The 22,573-nt window shown below is 43.7% G+C and overlaps 1 protein-coding gene across 1 annotated transcript in view; it reads left to right on the plus strand.

Annotated features, from left to right (window-relative positions):
• Positions 1–12,749: 12,749 nt before the first annotated feature.
• Positions 12,750–22,573, plus strand: part of CMTM8 (CKLF like MARVEL transmembrane domain containing 8) — a 34,183-nt gene continuing 24,359 nt past the window's right edge. Inside the window, exon 1 of the mRNA XM_015854001.1 lies at positions 12,750–12,992. Coding sequence (XP_015709487.1) covers positions 12,828–12,992 — 165 coding nt within the window. The 5' untranslated portion in view covers positions 12,750–12,827. The remainder of the gene's footprint in view (positions 12,993–22,573) is intronic.

Raw genomic sequence — 22,573 nt, forward strand, 5'->3', positions numbered from 1 at the left:
TAATGTTGGGGTGTCACAAGTATTCGACTAGGGGCAGCATTTCCACTGATGCCTCTGTGCAGTCTCCTGTAGAGGCATGAGAGAAATGCCATCGAATCACGTAGTTCTTACCAGCATTTTCACGTGTGCAGTTGCTCCAAGATTTGTGTTCCTGCTAGGGATAGGTGAGCTGCAGCTGTGGGCAGGAAGGTTGCATTACTTTAAGTCTATCTTCCTCATGGATGTGAACGTGGATGTGAAGTGTCTTTGGACAGCTGAATTATGAACAGACACCATCTTTTGCATCAGCTGTTAATTCCTTGCTACCTGGTCATGAGACAGAGACTACAGCTCTCAGTTTGTGGTGGTTTTTTTACTTAGTGTTTCCTCTTTTCTAAGGTTTCTTGTGAATGAAGGTAATTCAGTGTGTTAGACAGTACATAGTTGTGAAGCACTGTATAGTTAAGGAAGAATGGGATTTTTTGGGGAACAAAATAACACAGTCTCCCTGAAAGCCTACCATAGAAGGAGAGCAATGTCCTGATTCTTCACTTACTGGTAGGGATACTGAGATGGGTGAAGATGGCTGCCCAGCCAACCTGTGAGAGGACGCATTTTGTACTTAATTTTAAGCCAGAGTTTTAGCCATTAGGTCATTTCTCTCTGTCCTTATAACTCAATGTTGTTTTTAATTTAAAGGTACATTAAATGAACTGGTAGAATAAATATGTAGGTGTATTAAAAGTACTGTTTGAATTCTAATAAGTCTGAGTTAATAGGGAGGTAAAACCCATCACAAGAGAATTAGGGTGGATATATTTCTTTGGTGGAGGCATTTTCTGCCATAGGGATAATGCTTTCTCGCTGGATTGGTGCTTATCAACACACAGGCTGACACTCAGGTACAAGAAACATGGCAGACAAGAATTCCCTTTCACGTGCCCTGTGCTGATGTCTGTTCCCCATCTTCCCACTCGTTTTATTGTAAGGTTGGAGCCTTACGAACGAAGTACACAGATATCACATGGGGTGATGAATGCTAGAATAAAGCATCCAGAAACACGTAGCATTTCTTATTATTAGGAGTAAAATTATTTCTCTTCCACCAGGTTCTTGGTCACACTTGAGTTTTTCTCCAGTGATCTGCAGTGAGCTGATGGAAATCTGAGCAGGAGAAGTTAACGCTTCAGTTTTGAATAATGGATGAAAAGAGTATCTGCCTCCAATCCCAGCATGTGCAAAGGAGAGGTATCTGGCATTTGGCTTAAATGGAGCCTGCTTCTCAGTCTGTTGTAATTTGATTGCAAATTCTTGCTGCCATGCCTTGTATGGGTACTTCAGATACTCCCCATCCTGCTCTTACAGAAAACAATTACAGAACTGGACTTTAAGATGAGGACAGTAGAATGACACCCAACAGAATGGCAGCTCTCTCAGAGTTCCCCCTTCCTATTTTCCTTTAACTATGATATTTACCTATTAACTACAGTATCAGTTTTAGAGAGAGACTGTAAAGGGTAATGGTAGGGAGCGCTGGGAACCATATGTTGATTATTTCAGTAAGTTGCTAGAAAAAGCACAGAATAATACTTTTACATGTACGACTCCCTCATAATTCACACCATAAGGATGAGCGAATAATAAATTCAGCACAGTTCTGTATGTGAGCAGTCATTGATGTTCAAATGAGGAACTGCCAGAGTCTGTCCAGTGTAATGGGCAATATTGTAATATATTAAATAATATAATAATGTGTGTAATATTACGCTGTGTGATGTTAGTTGTTCTTCTTGTGGCCGAATTGGGTATTTGCTTTTTCTCACCTGGGCCCAAGTCATTCAGTATATTTCATCCTAGGGGCTTTTCTTCAAAGCTGTTCCAGTTTCTCTCCCTTCTTTGCGTGGCTGCTTCTAAACATGCTGCTATGTAGGGAACCTTCAGAAGAGTTCTTCCTGTCATAAGGTGGGTGTGTGTACATGTACATGCATTTGTGCTCGTCTATGCAGCTAGACCCATATCTACCATTTATTGAAAGTCTGTATGTGCAAGTAATCCTTGCAGGGGGCTGTGAATTCTGTAGGAGCACAACCCATCAGGAGGAACACTCTTCAGCTGCCCTGGCACTAGCTGTGATCAGCTGTATATTTAAAGTTTCTTGGCTATGAAGTTAATGCATAGACCTTCCTATGGTCTCGTGTAGGGAGGCAGTAAGACAATTTGGGTTAGTTGGAAACATTGCTACTATTTTGGGAGAACAGTAGTATAAACACACCCCAAGTCTCTGAAGCTCTGACGTGCCACGTGTGTGCAAATAACACAGATTCAATGTTCAGCTGAAAACGAATGACATTCACTGAACTGGTTTGCCCTTCCTTTCTCCAAGTCCACATCCATTACAAATCCCATTACTTTCTTGCCATAGAAACGCACTGCAGCTTTCAGCGGGGTGGATTCTTGCTGGATCTTTTGTGTTTAGTGGACTTAGCGAATATCATGCAGCTTAATGACTAAACACAGCCATGCAGTAGACTCAGAGAGCACAATGGGGGATTTTGAGTTTGCTTTTTTGCCTTTTTTAAGGGTGAGGAGGATTGGGAAGCAAGCCAAATCTGGTAGCAAGTGCTGGCAGGGTTCCTGATACATGTAAATAATAATATGGAGACAGTTATGAAGCATTAGCTACTCTTTAAAATGCAAACTTAAAACACATAAGTAATGCTGTTGGCTTTTCAGTAACTGTGAAGCAGCTTTTTAGACATGCCATTCTTTCTGGTACCTACTGTCTGTATTGTTGCATTGATAATTAAACCATCATGTATCATGACATGATTTTGAAGGCTCTGTGCTCTGTGTTGTGGTGACTGAACAGAGGCAGCCATGGTGGGCCGGTGCTTTGGAACAAAGCCCAGTTCTGACACAAGTGTTTTAATGGGGCATTTAAGTTCAGAAATCCTTCCAATTTCCTCTTACTCTGCAGAGTCGCATTTGAATGTGACCGACTTTGTTTGTTTCTTTAAATGTAGACCTCAGCTGCATAATAATCTTTAAACCTGGAGCTGGGTGGTAGCTGTGGCTGCACTGGTCCTACCAGTCTCCCCTTGTCCAAGTTCAGTTTTATCCTCTGATTTTCTTGCTCATCTGCGTTTTTTTTCCAAGCTGAAGGCTTCTACAGAGAAGAAATATCTTGTGCCCTGTGCCGGTGCCCAGGAGAGATGCAAAGTATGGAAAAAGATCTTCCAAAATGTTAAGCTGCTGGTTGGAATCCTTCTGCTCACATCTTTATTCATACATTCACCGCTTTCAAGCAGCAGCAGCTCAGGTTTTCTTAGCGGCGCTCCCTGGGGCAGGAGCAGCTGCTCAGGCTGGGATGTGTGATCAAACCAAAGCCAGGGCAGGCAGCAATCATCTTCACCCAGCAGAGTGCTTCAACTTTCTAACAAAAGCTGCTTAATTTGCTCTTAGTGCATTTGCATTCTGGAGCCATAGTATCCTGCATATATTCTTAATGTACTTCACCATACTCATTTTTTTTTTCCTGAGATTTTCTCTCTAATTTAGCCACGAATTCACCAATTTTTTCCTAAAACTTAAAATTTATCTGCATATAACCATTACCATTTGGCAAAGGAACGCGCATTTCCCAAGCGTGACATTTTCCAGGTGTGGCCTTTCTTCCACAACACAATGCGCTTGGCTTCACAATGCCAGGCACTGTAGGGCAGCAGATGAAAAGAGCAGGCACAGTTTGCTTCTAGAAAGCAATCCCATCAGGTCTGCAATGAGGGAAGAGTGGCCTGGGGCTGAGCTGCCCACCCTGCATGTAAATTGTTTCGAATGCCATTTGTATATACTGTGTGTGGAGGAGAGGAAACAGAATTTGAAGTACTTGCACTCCTTAGAGAGTAGAGGAGACAGAGTGAGACCAGTGCAAGAGCTGGCAAGCCAAGAACATGCTTTAAAATATAGGAGTCCAGGCAGAGCTTTGGAGAGCTGATTTAAACCCCCTTTGGTATGTCATAATGCATCAGGAGCAGCTTCACAGCAACACAGTTCTCTTCAAAACTAAAACCTGGAAAACTAAAACCTGTAGCAGTTGCTGAAGTGCAAGGGAGATTCCACAAGCACACTCAAAATATCCACATGCACAGAGATAGAGCAGCTGTGTTTCAAGTTCCCCCTCCCTTCTTCCATGTATCAGTCTTCAAGTAATATACAGAAAACTTGAGATTAGGAAAATATGCTGTTCATGCACTCTGGATGGATTGTACAGAGGAAATATGCACTTAGTTCAGTTCGCAGTGAGATTGTGTGAGATCAGAAGCATGCAGAGATATTTAGGAGAAAGGCTGGCAAGAGGTGATCTGTGAGCTGCAAGCTCCTTAGGGTAAGGACTCCCATTCTTTCACCCGCTGCATTTAACAGGTGAGAAGTAATCAGGAGTGTTGCTTGCCTTTCCATTAGATTGTCATTGTCTCAAAAGTAAATTAGGAAGGATTAAGTCTGATGGAGCAGGCAGAGAGAGGCTCTCAAAGCAAAGCTCCTGAAAATTCTGTTCCTGAAATTCGGAGGCAATCTTCTTCCCTCTGTTCAGAACTAGAAGTGGAAGCCCCAGGGAAAACAAGATACACATAGCTCCAGCTATTAAGATTTTTATGTGATCTTAACAATCAAAGGAGCTGGGGACATGAAAAACACTTGGTGAGCCAAGTACGTTTGGATGGAGTGTGTCAGGTCAGCACAGGAGCTGAATAAGGGGATCATTCAAGGAGCAATAAGCTGATACTGGGAGGTCTACACATCTCTGCTTTCCTAATGTTGGGACAGAATTTAGGTCCAGAGTGGATGGGCAGGTGGATCTTAGGAAATGGGGTGGAAAACTGGTGCATTATAGCTTCAGATACCTTGTTTTAATCACTAGCTTGGACTAGATTGATTTAAAACTCATAATGAATGGGAACTCCGCACCAAGTAGTCAGACCTCAGATGAGGTCCTCATCAACACATCACTAAAACTGACGTCGTTTATTGTTGCATAAGTTACAAGGGGTAAGTTTGGAACCTGATCTGTTCAGAGGAGATGGCCTGAGTTCGGATTGAAGCCGTTCTTTCCTCTGGGCTGTTAAAGGGAGGGTCCTGGAACTGTGACTGTTCTGAACACATCCAAAAGAACAGGTGAATTTGTTTCCCAGGATTGTTTGCTGTCTAAACGTCTTTGTGTGCCACATACACTTTTGTAAAGAATGGAGATGTGCACATGCACAGACAGCAATTGAACAAGGAAAAGTGCCAAGTCTGATTTCAGTTCTGAAGTATTACAGTGCCAACATGAGATTTATCACTATTCTGTGCAGTATTCTTGGGCTTAATACGTCACAAGGCTTTGCTTAGCTAGACAGAGTTTTGGAAATATTATTTTGATTTCCAAAGTATTATCTATATTATTGATTTCCAAAGTATTATCAAAGTATTGTGTGCCCCAGTGGCGCAAGTGGTAGGAATGCCGCACTGCAACACTGGAGGCCCTGGGTTCGAATCCCCCCTGTGGCGCAAGTGGTAGAAGTGCCTCTCTGCTACACAGAGGCTCGAATCTTGGGGGGTTGGACTCGATGATCTCTAAGGTCCCTTCCAACCCGCACGAGACTATGATACCATGATGATACTATGATGATCTGGCTTGAGGTGATTAGTAAAATACGTAGAAATCCAGTAAGCAGATCTCAAAGAATAGCTCTTTTTCATGTGCTGTTCTTCCTAATATTGTGCTGCACACGAGGTACACTGTAGGCCTGCTGCCCCTGAGTTCCCCCTTCCTGGAGAGGCAGCTGTGCATGCTTGCAGCTCCCGTTGAGCTCTTACAGGAAGAAATAACCATGATTTGGGGGGAAGTTCTTCACTAGGAGAGTAGTTAGGCCCTGGAACAGGCTGCCCAGGGAGGTTGTGGATGCCCCGTCCTTGGAAGTGTTCAAGACCAGGTTGGACGGGGCCCTGGGCAACCTCATCTAGTAAAGGTGTATGTTTGGTGGCCCTGCCAGGCAGGGGGTTGGAACTACATGATCCTTGAGGTCCCTTCCAACCTGGGTCATTCTGTGATTCTGTGTGTGATAACCACATACTTAGTACAGGTGCCTTTACCAGTGTCTTTTCCTTTCCTATGAGTGTCTTCCTTTTTCTTGATTGCCTTACATTCAGTTGTTTTACAGCTGGGGTTACTTTGAAGGCCGGAGGAATTTCAACTTAAATTCCTCATATTTCATTGCGATAGAATATCTCAGTGTTGTACCTTGTTATTTATGAAGATAATTTATTAAATCCTGTATTTTAGCATTGATGCATTTGTGTCATTGTGTTACCCCCATTTCTTTTACTGATGAATTATATGGAGAGACCTTGCAGTAATGAATTTGTACAGTCCATAGAATTAGTCTTCTAGAACAAGAAGGATGATTGCATGCAAGAAATAACCTCAGATTTCATCAAAGCAGTAACTGATTTGAATGTGTCCTTGCTAACTGATGTTTTCCCTTGTACTGCCAGCCCGAACAATGAATCACAAATATATGATCTCCCTGATTAGTACTTCAACGTAATAGTAATCATAGCATCATTTAAACAGGTAGCACAGAAGTCTGATGCATGACCTTCATTTGCACAAACTTATACTGTTTGGTTCCTGAACATCTGATTGAATCTTTCTGAGGAAGGCAAAATGGAGGGATAAAAAAGAAAAGATCTGAAAGTGATGTAAATGATAAGAAGACGTTGTAACTGATGATACCCTCTTAGTAGAAAAAGGCAACTTGGAGTAAATTGACCTTATTTATAACCCCGCCGCAGCAAGTATTTACAGCAGAGTCTGAACTTTCTTGAATGTGAACGTCATCCATCCTCAAAGTCCACAGTAAACCCAACTTCTTAACTGTGATGCTTATGGGGATTAACAAATCTCCCGTCAGAATTGTCTCTAGTTCAAGCTATGTCAGACATTCATGAATATATGGTGCTTTTAATTCACCTCGATATTAGTAATTAGAGCCCCATCCATCTCAGAGTATCCAAATCTAATAGCACAATCCACAGGGCTGTGCCAATTCACATTACTTGCACATTCAGATACCTAGGTAATGAGGTCGCCTTCAATAGAAAGGCTGTATTTTAGCTGTAATATGAGCATTTAGTAAAATCCTTCTTGGTGTGTTTTTCATGGTTCAAAGAGCTTAGATAGTCTAATTCCTATCAGCTCTTCTCCTCAAATCCCCAAATGAAAACCTTTTCTTCTGAAATTCTCTTTTCTTTCACTGATCTAGCAAAGAAGCATTATCCATGCTCAGTAGCTGGTAGCAGGGTGGTAAATGACTTGACAGGATAAGCTTTCTCAAGACATGTCATAAATGGGATAAGCTTTTGTTCTGAGGAAATTCCAGTCCCTCCAAAACGCATCCCCCAGCTGCTCTGTAGGCTCCACAGTGCGCCGTTCTTACACAGCGCAAAGCCGTCCATTTTCAAAGCAGAATAAGTGAATTAAGAAATTTAACCAAATACATCTTCTGATTCCTTTAAAAATCCCAGCAGGTGTTGCTAGAGAACACACTCTCTTCCCCAAAAATATGTAACGGTTTAACAGGAAAATCATTCTCTTCTATTTATCTCCTGTTTCTCTGGCTTCCTGTTTCTCCTGCAACAGCTGCCTTCTGGAACCTAGAATAGAAGCACATACAAAGCGTGTTGCATCACTGCACTTATCTTTTCATGAACTGGCACAAGACTTAGCCAGTGTGAGCAGCTCTGCATATCTGCAATGCTAATGCTTTGAAGGCATCCAGTAATAATTCATAGTCATGAGAAGCGTTCTATGTATTCTAAAAGTACATGCACCTGTGTGTCCTTTGAGTTAAACTTAACTCTATTTTGTGCCGCAGATATTTGTTTCTTTGGGTGTTGGTTTTTTTTGTTTGTTTCGTTTTGTTTCAGAGCTGAGACTGTTGTGTGGGTCACTTCGTGATAATAATCACAGGGTCGCTTTGTTCTTTGTGTCTATAAAAGTACTTTGACACTGGTCTACTGGCAAGGCCTGATTTACTGATAGCGATTTATAGTGATAGCGTTTCTCTTGGTCATTTGTGTTTCAGATCATTATGTGGTCTGAAGTGTTGCTGTGTTAAAATTTTGCTCTTATAGTTGATAGAAGTTAAATGTCTTTATCCCACAGGGGATGGCTATGCAAAGAAGAGCTGTGCAGGACTGTAACGCATCTGCCCACATTTCATCCCTCACGGTAACATGGTACAGGACACTTGAGTATCCAAGTGACTTGTGATCTGCAGGTGCGCAGCTAAAGACAACTGAGAAGCATCCCTTGAAATACAGTATATACAATACAACCACAACATCCATTCTGAGATTTGTACATAGACTTCACGCTTCTCGCTTTTATCTCTTCCCTTAACTGAGTAGGTGCACTCTCTGCCCTGAAGTTAAGTGTATGCATGTGGCATGCAGGGACTGTGAAGTACAGATCTGCTCTGAAGGAAATAAGCAGCTTTTCCTCAACACGCTATTTAAGGCACAGTTGTGTTTGGGAAGGATTCTTAGATTCCCAGAGATGGAACAGCTGGTGAAAGCCTAATGCATAGAAAACACACCGTTTATGTACTTTGTGACTTCTTTTCTTATCATGATCTCTTACAATGAACAGATTACATAGAATCATGGTAACGTGTTTCAGAAATGAAATCAAAAAGCCAGTATCTTACTGTTCATAGAATGGTCTTAATTCTCTATGGGGCAGTTCACATGTAATAAGAGCATTTTGACAGGTAAAATGCCTGTGTGTCTCCAGACTTGCCTCTCTGTTCATGTAACACAGGTAAACTTCCTGCATAGAAAGAAATAATTGAAAGAGAAGGCCCATGGAATGTCAACAGCCAATTTTGTATTTTCCTCCATTAAGGCAGTAACTTTTGTATGTGGTGGTGAAATCCCATGCACTCTTATTACTCAGTTGATGGACTCTGAGTTAGTACTAATCATAGGTTTGTGAATTTTGGGGTGTCTGGGCTGCAGAGCCAAACAAATGCTGTGTTCAGTAACCTCACGTACAAACACAAATCCTTCTATGGATTTGAAGAGCCAGAGCCATTTTGAAGATGAGAGGTTATCATCTATTCACTCTCTCTTGCAGCAACGTTAGAAGGGCTGGGTATCTCCATAATGAAAGCCAATTTTACTCTATTAAATGCTGGTTCATGCAGAGTCATTTGTCTTGATTTATCACGAGGCATGTTTGTAGTATATCTCACTACTGAAGTCAAAGTCAAGTATTTCTGGTTCAGGCTAGTGTAAATCAGATTTTCTGTCCAGCTAGGTGAGCTGTCAGTGTCATGCATGTTATTAATTATTTACTCTAAATACACAGCTCAAAGCCTATACATTGCTGGTTCCAAAAAGCCATTAGGAAGTATTCCAAACATAGCTTTAACACTTGATTTATTGCTTTGTGGAAGTATCCTCGGATGAGCACAGTAGGATGTCAAGGGTGAAAAGATTCGGCCTGGACATCTGACACTGATCCCTATTCCTTACATTTAGCCTAGGTTCTACAGCAGGTACAATTCCTTCCTTGTTCCCTTGAGAATAAACTCACTTATTTTTCTCTGATCGCTCCCATGTTGTTAAAAACGTATGTTTTTGTTGGTGGCTGAAATGTCCCGATGACTAGTGAGAAGTTTCAGTCACCTCACCTTGATCTGTTCCCTTGTTTTGTTTAGCTCACTTGGACGTTTGGAAGTTCTGAGGTTTGGGAGGGGTGAAGGGAAGTTGTATTTCAAAACCTGAAAAAAAAAACACCTAAGGAAATTCCAGTCATCTCAGCTCCTTGATGGTGTGAATAGACTTTAATGAGCACTTCCAGTTGGCCACAGTGCTGCTAATAGGGTGGTTCTGGAGAGCTGGGTCAGAAATCTCAAATATGTTGATTCCTCAGGATTTGAGATCCAAACCAGCTTAAGTGGAAGAATCTCTTAATTAGATATCAGGGCCTTTCAGCAACAATTCCTTTACTTAGAAACGTTATAATACTTTTATCAGCTCTTTTGCTTTTGCTAAAACGATTTAACAGAAAAGCTTACTACACATTGGGTATCTATTTATTTTTTCTAATCTCAATTTACTTTGTGAGGAGATACAGGAGCTGACAAACAAAGGTAAGAATCCTGACTGATGTTTGCAAGGCTCGCTAATCCTTCCCTTGAAGGGTTCATTTAAAAGACAGAAAATGGGCCACCTTCCTCTCTCTCGGTAGCTTTGTAATGAAAGGTTGATTGTTGGAGCAGCAGCATTCAGTTCTTTTGCTTCTGATGCTATCTGCGTGTAAAAAAAAAATCTAGCTAAGCTCAGATGCTCCCTGCAGGCTTTTCAGTCGGAGCCTTCAGCACCAGATGCAAAACAAAAAGCCAGAGCTTCAAAGTTAACGTTCTAAATGGTGTTTTTTAGTGAAACTCATTACGTTTGCTGGAGAAAATGTTGCTAATTAGGGATGTCAGAGCAAAGTGTTCTCCAGTGGAGAGAAGTCGCCCAGCAATGCAGCCATCCACCTCTTGTTGAATCAGTTCCAATATGTGACATCCTCAGCAGCCATTAAAAACGTCTGCTATAGTGATAGTTTTAGATTACTGCATTGCTACTGATAGGAATTTGAGCCCCACGTTTACTCACTTGTGGATGGGGAAGTTTGAAAACAGCGATTCAGCGCTGCAAGCAATGGATCCACGCTGACAACAAGCAACAGGGGCATCTCACAGTGGCTCCGGCACTGGGGTGAAGCTTGGCAGTGCTGAACAGTCAGCACATAACCAGCTGAGGATGGTCTCTACACAAACCAATGCACAGTCTTCCTTACCATCTCAGCTCTTACTTTTAAAGGGACTAAAACAGGAGTGCAACCAGTACAGAAACACTGGTAACTCCACACCGACACACACACAAGAGATAGTAAAAAGTGTAACATCATTTATGATTGAGATGCTGTGTTATATGTTATGAGATGTTAAGTGCGGTTTGCTTATGGTCTTACTTTCTTTTCCCCTCACACGGTGTATCTGTATATCATACCCCACTGAGTAACCGGCAGCTCATTCTGATGTCCCACAGCTCATGTTTGCAAAACGCTGCCACGTTTTTTTCTGCCACCTCAAAGCAAAGTCACCCGTGCCTTTGAATATGCCATGCAGAGGCTCCACTGATCCCGAGCCAAGGCACACCTTCAAAGCACGAGGGAGGCACAATCAAGTATAAGCAGCAGTTCCTTTGGGTAATTCACATTTCCCGTGCTGCTGGGAGAAACTCTGCATCCTCCTCCTCCTCCAGCTCGTTCAGTCCCCTGCTGAAAGGTAACACTGCGAGCCCATCCTTTGTTAGCCAGCGGGAGAGCAGCAGTAAACAATTCGAGGACAATAGCCACCAGACATATGGAAAACACTTCAGTTTTACTGAGCTGCCACTTAGAAATGCTTCACTAATGAGAATTCCTGAACGCTGAAGGAAGCTATCACCTGCTGGCTGGTTCTTGAAACGCTGTGCTTTCTGTGGAATGGAAGATTGCTTCAGAAGCTCTTAAATGACCCACGTTTGTATGTATTTATTTATTTTTAAGGGGACACTTAAGGCTAGACTGGAAAGTACAAACAAATACAGGTTAGGGAACAGCTCAGCGCTGTCAGGTAGTAGTTTAATAATGACCTCATACTTTCCATTTCCAGTGTCTTTCAGTGTTTGCCTTTTACACCACAGAGACTCTGGGTTGTTTGTGAGATGCCAGCTAAATCCCCAGTTTCAGCCCTCAGAGGACTACTGCACCTCCCAGGCCCTGATGTCTGCCTGTAGCTCTGCATGGTGGTCGCATTCCCACTGACCACCTGCAGCAACTCATATTCCTACGATGTCTCCATTAGTGCTGCCTACAGGTGACAGTGCAGATAGACAATGCTGGGGATGGGCCTACCAAATGGTGCTTACCAACCATGGGTTTCCACAGTGTTCCTCAGCTGCTCTGGAAGAAAAACCAACACCTCATAGGACTGCAGAATCATTAAAGTTGGAAAAGAGCACTAAGATCACCCAGTCCAACCATCATCCCATGGCTGTGACTGCTCACAGACCATGTTTCTCAGTGCCACATCCACACGGTTCTTGAACACCTCCAGGGACGGTGACTGCACCACCTCCCTGTGCAGCCTGTGCCACTGCACTGTGCTCCCTCTGAGAAGAAATTCTTCCTGATATCCAACCTGAACCTCCCCTGGTGCAACTTGAGGCCATTCCCTCTCATCCCATCACTGTTATCTGTGAGAAGAGGTCAACCCCCACCTCACCACAGCTCCTTTCAGTCAGCTGTAGGGATCAATCAGGTCTCCCCTGAGCCTCCTCCAGACTGAACAACCCCAGCTCCCCCAGCCGCTCCCCATAAGACTTGTGCTCCAGACCCCTCACAAGTTTGTTGCCCTTTCCTGGACACACTTCCTCGATGTTCTTCTTGCAGTGAGGGGCCCAAAACTGAACACAGCACTCGAGATGCAGCCTCACCAGTGCGGAGCACAAAGAGACCATCACCTCCCTGCTCCTGCTGGCTGCTGAGCTCCCCCACCGCACTACCCCCGGTGCGGCCCGTACACCCCACAGCCGTCCGCGACGCTGCTCCCCCGGTCCCGCCTCTCCCCCCCGCGCGCCGGGGCCGCACAAAGCGGGGAGGCGGCGATCCCTTCCCGCCGCCCGTGAGGCGGCCGCCCTCACCGCTGCCCCCCCCGCCCGCCGCTGGGCTCGGGCCGGCCGGCCAGGAGCGGGGCAGCCCCGGAAGCATGGAGCCTCCGCCGCCTCTGGAGCAGCCGCCGCGCCCCGCGTTCTCACACGGTGACCACCACAGCAGCTCCTTCACCGCCAACCTGTCGGCCAGCTCCAGCACCCTCGCCTACGACAGGGAGTTCCTGCGGACCCCGCCCGGGCTCCTCATGGTGGCTGAGATAGTGGATGGCGGGGGGGGGAGGGGGGGGGGGAGGGCATGGCAGCTCCGGGTCATCGCTGTAAGAAGTTCTGACTTAGTTTCAGCCTGAAAAATGCATCACTCCGCAGGCTGTGTGTGCTGCGTGTGTTACAGCGCACCCACTGCCGTGTGCCTGAGTCAATTAAACAGCTTTGTAGCCAGTAGTATTTCCCTGTGCTCGCAGTGATTAGATGGATACGCCAGGAAGGATGGGAGCCCCGTGGGTTGGTTTATAACTCTGGTCTTTGCAGGTTCAGTTGTGCACCATGGCAGCAGGTGGCACGGGGTGCCCATCTCAGTGTTAAACAGCAGGCAGCATCTCTGAGCCTGCTCATCTGCACTGGTAGTAATTAAAGAGCTTAAAGGACTTGTTGCCCTGGCCAGTTTTCTTTGAATTTCCCTTTTGCTTTGATGGAGGTGGAAATATTAGCTACTAAACCAGGTTCATTTCCATTTGGAAACATTGCACTTCAGTTATGACACAACTCCTGGTTATGACCTTTCCAGTAAAATAACCCAGCAAATCTCTGGCTGTAGCTGGGTTTCCAGGGTTAGATGTAAGGGTGGCTTTGCTGTGTGGGGCATCTGTGAATAAAGGTCTTAGTTGTGGGAAGAAAAGCATCTTTTCCATTCTTTTTCATCATCCAGACTGTAAGGGTTGTTCAGGGCATTCCCCAGCCCACTGGAACACTGCATGCACAGACTGACTGCATGTCGGCCCAGGTTTGTGTCTGGCTGTTTGAGAGAAAGGAGGACAATTCTAATGGCAGATTAACAGCATTAAGGCAAGCCTACAGAAGTACTGAAAGATGGCATCCACAAGGAAATTCCAATGGTTCTCAGCTTAACTGCTTGATTTAGCCTCATTTATTTTAAAGGAGGTGGAAATGCAGTTCTGTGAATGAATTTGGTACTGGTCCCCCCAGCTGTCAGCCCTGTCCTTTGCTAACCTGTAGTTTGTTGCAGACCTGTAAGTGGGACGGGCTTGTGTCTGTGTCTGTATTTCACCTTGAGAGTTCTCAACCTGATGGGTTCCTTCCAGTCTATGTGCCATGCTCTGAGCTGCAGCAGCTGTGTAGTGCCTACATAGCTGTGCTCCTGCTGCCCTGCTCTGAGACACCAACTTGAAGGGCAGGGAATGGGGATGCATTTAGGAGCAGCTTTCGTTTCTCACCCACTCATCATCTAGACACCATGTTTGTTAGGATGCTGTGTTAAAGCTGAGCCAGGGACTTGAAGCAGGAACACTGAAGTGTTAGTGCTGCATGTTTGATTACTGCCACTGTCAATCAGCAACGTGCACGTTGAAGTTTGTGGCTGTTGGTTCTGAAACAAGAGCTCTCTTCTTTCTGTAGATAAAGGGCGAATCTCTGTTATTCTTCCCGCCCTCTCCTTCCCAGCGTGGGTGCTGTGAAGATGAGTAATGGCTGTGTGCATTTCCAGGTGGGCTGGTAACCAGATATGGTACATTCAGATTTATCAGCTCCTAGGAGGAGGTTCTTAGCTGTGCTTTATAACACAAGTCTGCCATTAACTAAACCTGTTGCTTCCAATTGCTTCAAGAGATGTAGGCTTTATAAAGACAGGTTTGATGATGGGTAAGGTATTATCTGTCTTCATGTAGCTGCTTTAAAGGGAGCATAAAGCCAGGGTGAGGTTGGCCCTGCATATTCAGCAGTGGTGTAACTGTGTATCCACACCTGGTTCAGCCTCATGCTGTAATGCCATTGGATCTGGAACTGCACATCCAGTGAGTGAGCACGGAGCTGCGGCTGGAGGTGTCAGCTGTAAATTACCAGGTGATGGCAGATGTCCATTGCCTTCTATGCAGCCAGAGGGCATGCAAGGCTTCCTGCTGTTTGCAAGGGAAAGAACTGGGGTCGGTTTATAACATCACTGGATTTCTAAGGGAGGCATTTGGGAACTGATGTAAAACTCAGCTTTGGTGTGTGGAAGTTTATCCAATTTAGTTTAACACAGAAGTTATGATGTGTGATGAGCAAGGCAGTGGCTCCTAACTCAGAAGATCTGTATTTGCTGGGCTCTGTGCTGGGCTCTGGACTGGGTGGCTGCTGGCACTGCATCTCAGTGACTTCAGGTGTCAATCACCTGAGTTAACACTGCAGTAAAGGTGCATCGTGCAGAAGGCAGCAGGTACTGATTTCTGTAGCATTCTCCCTAAAAAGGAGGATTTAGATTTGCAAAAGAAGCAAGTACAGTAATTGCCAGGGATGTCTTTTGACTGTTTCTTTTCCATACACTGATGGCCTAGAAAGACTTTCTATTTGTGGGAATTTTATGGCTCTGCTAAATGGTGGCAAGCAATACCTCCCGAGCTTTCAATCAGTTCCTCAAGTCAGGCATTATGGATCCCTTTGCAGAAGTGGAGTTTTGTGGTTGCCGTGGATCTGGTTACAAAGGTATTTACTTTCCATCACAATAATACTGATTTCTTCAGACCGTTCCCTCACACCAGTGTGTTGCTAGATGCAGATTCTCTCTTGAAACTTGCCCCAGTAATTCTAAGGCTTGTGATGGCTATTTGTCCATAACAAAACCAAATATTACCTAGCTGGAAGTGCTCTGAGAGGTTGTTATGCTGCAGTTGCAAGCAAAAGCTTGTGATGGTGTAATTTGGAGTAAATTGTAATTGCAGTCATGTTTCCTTACGCTGCACAGATTAATGCTATACATTACTACTTGAGTGAAATGCCCAGAATGCAAAAGGTGCTTGAAATAGAAACTTGAGAGGTGCTTATTTATGTTATTGGCGCCGCATAAAATTGTGTTTCACATTTACATTTTCTGGAGAATAAAAATAATTTTGATGACTGTTTCTTTATTCTTCAAATGAACCTTTGGAGGCATGATTCAGGGTGGAAATCTTGTTTAACTTGCTTATTCCAATGCAATGGTGAGCCTGGGAATGCTAAATAGATACTGTCAAATCTGAAACATAGAAGTTACCAAAAGCAGAAGCTGTCATTTCCAAATGTTTATGCCTTTTCTCCTTTAGCAGAAGCCTAAGAGATGCATCAAAATCTTTAATGTGTTTTCAGGTTTTGAATTGTTAGCAATAAAATCATAGAAATGTTAAGATAAACAGTACAGTGGGAACATGTGCTGTAGAAAACTTAAAAGACATAAATTATGGTTCACTCTTCAAACTTTCCTCACATTTTGCTTTTTCTTTGCCTGCAGTTTAGAGCTTTTGTGTAGATGCTCCTGCATCCCTACTTCTTGGAACAGCCTCAGAAACACAGGGGGAGATTCCTGAAGCCTCTTCCCTCACCCGAGCAGCCCCCGAGCTTCCTCTGGGGTCATTAACAGTGGAGATTGTTTTCCTTTTTGCAGTAAAATAGTTACTGCAATCAAAGCGTGTCTGCATGCGTGAAGGTGACAGTGTTGAGGCATCTTCTGATGTGCTGAACAAGTGCTTTGCCTGAAAGAGGTGCATGTAAGTGTGGTCTTAAAATGATTCACTTTGAATTTCTGAGGGAAATAGCTACTCTGTTCTCATCAATCACTTCGTTCAGCAGCTTCACCTTTCTGCACATGAATAAGAAAACATACAGTACAAAGTCTAGGCTCTGTCCTTTGCTCTTGATCAGGCAAAACTCCTACTGAAGTCAGGTTTCAGCTCTCACTTTTTTCAGGTGCCATCATTCTGTTGTCCTTGGTGTCATGCATTCATACATCTGTGTGACTTCCATCTGCCTCCAGAATCATATTGTTCACTTGAGTTCTGTTTCCTAAAGGCTTTTGATTTCCTGGATGAGGTCACGGTGTTTCCTTGGGAGAAGTGTTTGGTGACACCCAAGAAAACAGGACTTTTAGTAATGTTGTCAAATGTATTCCAAGTGCAGGCTGAACAGTATTAGGACTGACATGGTAAGAGGGTGAAAATGCCTCTCAAATTGAATGCAGGTATTTTCCAAAAGGTCAAACATGCAAAGTATTCTCAATATCTCAAGGTTAAGGTGGAATATGTATGAAATGCCATTATCTCTTCATGAGAAGAATGCTTTGAAGACATACTTAAGCATCAGTTTTCTTCTTGGGTGGACAGTGAATGTAATACGTTTCCTTCTCCCTCACCTCTGCCAAACTCTAGACAACAATCCTTTTCCTCTGTACCTACAAGAACTCTTATGCAACCCAAAGGCGGTTGTGAATTGTTTTGTTTTTTATTTTTTATTTTTTATTTTTATTTTTTGGCCCTCTGTGGCTAAAATGAATAGTCCTGCCACTGTTTCTTCTGGAATCAGCCTGGCTTCCGGGCTGCTTGGCCAGGAAAATGTTGTTTTCCATGCTGTGTATGATGGTGTGGTGCATTTGCTGGTAACACTGTAAAAATGCTGACAGGGAAAGGAGGAAGGCAACAAGGTGAATGAGCTGGTGGTCAGAACCATAACAGACCCCCAGCTTTCCGACTGCCAGTCTTGCCTGTTTGCAACGTGCTTCATCCCCTGCAGCAGCAGCAGGAGCCTTTCAGTCCAAGCTCCAGGCTGCAGGGAGCCCTCCCATGTGTGCCTATAGAACCAGTGCTGTGCAGTGTGATATTTCTGCACTTGTTCCTGTTTCCATTCCAGAAAAGCAGTACAACTCCTACCCTTGGAGAGAGCACCAAGCCCTCTTTTCTACGATCAACTCACAATTGAATTTTAGTGCCAGTCAGATCTTCGGCAAGGCGTTTTGTTCGGCTTGTTCCTGTGGAAGCTGCTAGCACTGATTCACCTGCTTCTGAAGGAATGGCCTGCAGAATGGGAGCACTGAGTCACTGCTTTCTGTGGGAGCTGGGGCTGGCCAGGAGAAGGCTTGGAGCTTACCTTACATGAGTGAAATGGAAGAGCTGGAAGCCTGGTTCCTCCTTCACTGAATCTGTCCTGAGCATGACTCCATTCTTATTGAATTAGAACATGAGAGTGAGCATTCATACCCTTTGTTTTTGCAAGATATGTGTGTGCAGATGATCCGGGTGCAAACACAGCTTTGCTGGGATAAAACCTCCAAAGCAAAACAAAAAGGGTTTTATCACACTGCTGTCATTAAAGCAAGGCTGTAACAGCAGCTTGTTCTGGGCAGCCACTGTGGTTTTGGTCCAATTAGAGATGCCCTAAAATCAGACTTTGTAGAATGGAGATGAACTAGGAAAGCAAGATTATAAGCAGCAGTTTGTTGTCACGGTCTTTGGATATATCATCATTTAGTTACAAAGAATGCATTGAAAAAACCCCGTTAGGGCTGGGAGGGGGCTGTGTGAGGAAAGCCTCACTGATTATCATCTCCAGTAATTGCTGTTTGTGTTTAGCTGATAGACTGATGTGCACAAATTAAAAGGAAACCTGTAAAAACCTCTGCTTCATACCTGAGAACAAGACGGGTTTCTGTCATCAGCTTCAAATGTGCCTGCTTTACCCAGGCCTGCGTTTAAATAGATTCAAGGTGACACAGTTCTGCACAGGCTCCATTCATTCAGCCTGGAAATGAGACAGCCACTAACGAGATCCTTTCTTTTCCCCATTTAATGTATGTGTAGTGATTACATTAAAGAGTTCCTTTGACATGTATTTTAGCATCCTCATCTCTTTTCATTTGATGATCATCCTATTCCCAAGGCTGCAACTCCTGCTGCAGATAATAGCTAACACAAGGCCGTGCAGTTTTGAAATATGAGGAGGTATGGCAGAAACTTCAAAATGGAGATGTGGAGAATGTTTCAGGCAGGAGTTAAACACTGAGAGGCAGAGGGACAGCCAGAAGAAACCTCCACCAAAAGTTAAACCTCTGCAATGTAACTTTAAAATGGCACCTAAGCGATAAAATCTGCCTTGGGCTGTCGCTACTTGCAGACCCTTCTGAGCAACCTCTGACAGGATCAGGTGAGGGAGGGTGATCCTGTGGGTGGGTGGGTGCCTGCCACTGCTGATGCAGCTCACAAGGCAAACTGATGCACAGTTGTCTTCTGTAGGCTCAGAACACAGCTACAATACACACTGCTTTCATCAAGGAGCTTCTGTCACGGTCATGGAGCAGGAAGGTTTTCCTGGGAGTGGAGTGGGGTACTGTGTGTTCCAAGCAGTACTGGAGATGTGAGTAAGGAAAGGGATTACTCAAGGAGAAAAGGCACTCTCCTGGCCAGTAGCTTCCTTGTAAATATCTGAGTTTTATCTTTTGCCTGCAACACATTGTTCCTGCAAGATGCTAAGTTGAGCAACTTACTGAGATGTTGAGTGGGCTTTGCAGTGTGCTTGCTTTTCTCCTTGTTTTCTGGGTCACTGACTTTGGGTCTCAGGTGTGAAAGAAATGATTATTTGCAGCCATACGCAAGTCAGTAAGAGCTATGTTCAGAAGAAGCAAAGCGCAATGCCATGGTAAGTATTTTGGGAAAAAAGAAAAGAAAAAAAGAAGAAAAAAACCCCACCAGTTTTCCAGCAAAAATTTGGCAAGAAGTGGATATTTTTGACTTTAATTTTAGCTCACTCTCTTTAAAATTCTGAAGACAACTATCCATTCTGCTGCTGCATGCAGGTGGTGCTGCAGAGGAGAGGAAAATCTGTGGTCCTGTAATTACAGACTGCAGCACCATGTGTATTTACTAGGGATAGGATGAAGATGTGTGAAGAACTTTCTCTCTGGCACTGTTGCTTGCTTAACAGAAAGATACTTTAACATATGGTTGTGCCTACCTCTGACTTGCTCAATCCTCTGCCTCTTTGTCCCAGTCATAATTCGATAAGGTTTTTTGTTGTTTGTTCGTTTGTTTGCTTGTTTTTTGTGGGGAGGGTGGCTTTGGTTCTTTTATTCCTTCAAGCTTTCCTGCCTCACAGCTCTGGACAACCTGCTGAAGGTCTGCTTTGCAGGATCTCCATCAGGGCAGCCTTTCCTTGGGCTTGGCACAGATCACATAGAAGGCACAGCTCCTGCCATAAGAGTTTGGCAGAACAGGGTCTTATGGTGAGAGATGTGAGGCAGCTGAAAGAACAGGCTCTGCTCACTGTAAGACATCCATCATTAATGGTTTCACAAAACTATAGCTGGACAAAACTGTGATAAAGTACTGTGGCATTTAAAACAATGTTGCAACATTAATACAATGATTTAGGAGGTTATTGGTGAATTATTGTAGTGTTTGTTTCTTGCATTGCTGAAGGGGCTTTCTTTTAACTAAACAGATATTTCAGGTTGAATTAACTGTGAGTGCTATAGGCAAAGGGGCAGATTAGGCAGACTGGGTTTTGGACATATCTAAAACTATGTCCCAGAAAGGAAAGCTTTTAGATAAAAGCTAAATAGTACTTCAGTATAAGAAATGAGTGAACACATGGAAAAGCAGGATCTCTGTCAGAATTTCTGATTTATATTTTGGAGCCCCACTGTGTGCATAAGCAGTGATCATTGGGATGCAGAGGACGGTCCCAACGGTTATATGACTTACAGGTTGCCAGCCGACCTCCAGGATGAAAACATTTCTTCTTCTGTGTGGTGTAGCACCGTACAGACAGGACATTATTATTGTTTGTTCCTTCCTTTTGTTCTTTTTTTGTTCCAGTGCATGTGAATTTGGCTGTTTTCAGAGTCTAAATATCAGGTAAAATTTCTACTGCTCAGGAGGATAATTATAATTGAGAAATTACTATATTTAGTTCCACAGAAACCAGAAACCACAGTTCTTAGTGTTTTGAATAAGTCTTACATTAATAGGACTCAACATCTTTGTAATTTGTTTCAGCTGTTTCAAGATGTTTCCCTTTCTCTTCTCAGCAAAAAGTAACGATAGGAACACAGAATAATGTTTACAAACATTTTATTCACATTTGGGATCTCTTTCCAGACTTTGACCATCGTGAAACATGACCAGACATTTGCACAAAGAACTTGATGTTCTCTTTGTGCAGTAACGGAGGACTGTCTAGCAAATGTTTGCCTAAAGTAAGCAAGTCAGGACAGTGTGTCAGAGATGAGATGGGGAATCTCAAGAAGTATTTTGCCAGGTCAAGTTAAAATTAAACAGAGCACAGAGCAATAAATGAGATGGAATTCTCTGAGCTTGGTTACGTTCAGTTTTCACTGTCTTAGTAAATGGAGTAAAATTTTTGGAGTAAATGGAGTAAATTTTCCCCAGGACAAGGGGAAATGGTTTTAGGTTAAAAGAGGGAAGATTTAGGTTGGATGTTAGGGGGAAGTTCTTCACTAGGAGAGTGATTAGGCCCTGGAACAGGCTGCCCAGGGAGGTTGTGGATGCCCCGTCCTTGGAGGTGTTCAAGGCCAGGTTGGACGGGGCCCTGGGCAACCTGATCTAGTAAAGGTGTATGTTTGGTGGCCCTGCCAGGCAGGGGGGTTGGAACTACATGATCCTTGAGGTCCCTTCCAACCCGGGTCATTCTGTGATTCTGTGATTCTGAGTGGTTGAATGCCAGCCCCTAAAAGCCCCTAAACTATGCCCGCAGTCATTGTCATTTCAAAAGCTGTTTTCTACTGATCTTAATTTTTTCAATGTTCCTCTTTAGTTTAGATCTCATGTACAACAAAATATCATGGAGAATCGTGTTTTAGAATGCACAGTTCTGACTTGTCCTAGCTGCTATTCCTCTGTTAAATAGACAATGTACACAAACAAGAAGATGATCCTGAGACATGGTGCAAAGAGAGTCCAAAGAGAGTCCAGATGAGTTGATGGGAATCAAAACAGTTATTATGAAAAGAAGATTGCAATGATTTAGTTTTTGATACTGTTAAAATGTGTTGTAAAATTCCCACTGACTTCAGTCATCCCAGCATCTCTGTGCATGTAACACAAAGACCAGGGTAGTCTGGCTACAAGCGGGTTTCGTAGCTTGTCGGCACGCCTGTTGTTTGCTGAGCTCCTACAAATCAGCAGCTCCTTTCCTACTGTCATTTCCTACCCACTTGTTGCCTTTGGTGAAGGATCAGCTTTGTTCCTTCCGTTCAGTGATGAAGAAAGAAGTGTTCCTGGGTTGTTGCTTTGGCCTCTGCCGTAGGTTAGTCTAATGAAAGAGACTATCTTCCTTAAGGCCTTCCTCCCTGAGACCTCTAAGTGCAGCACTTGGTGTCAAGATAAGTAGAGACCGGGAGGGGCCCAACTCTTCACCCTTTGTTTGTTTGACCTATTGTACTGAAACTGACTTTGGGAAAATGAAAGGTGCAGTAAAATTGCTTCAAAGCAGTGTCTTGCTGTAAGGTTATTTACCCCTTATGTGAACGCATTTTTTGTCTGTTTTCTTTGGCTTGAACTGAGCTGCTGATTGGTGGTAGAAAGGGAAGCCGTGCCAATCCTTCCTCAGGCATGACCTTTTGTAACCCAAATGTCTAATTTATGTATTTCTTGAAAGCTGCCTGTGGCCATGAATGCCACAGATACAAGTATCTTGCTTCATGGTGAAGCATTAGTTATTTTGTTACATCCGCATCACCTTAACTGCAGTATATTCATTAACCCCAGGCATCAGAGCTGCACTATGTCACAAACATCAATCTAAATGCGTTCCTATACAAGAAATGAATGTGTCCCATGACTTTCCTGCCTCATCACTCTATTAATAT

Source organism: Coturnix japonica, chromosome 2 (genome assembly GCF_001577835.2).
Source record: "Coturnix japonica isolate 7356 chromosome 2, Coturnix japonica 2.1, whole genome shotgun sequence".
Taxonomy (NCBI): Eukaryota; Metazoa; Chordata; class Aves; order Galliformes; family Phasianidae; genus Coturnix; species Coturnix japonica.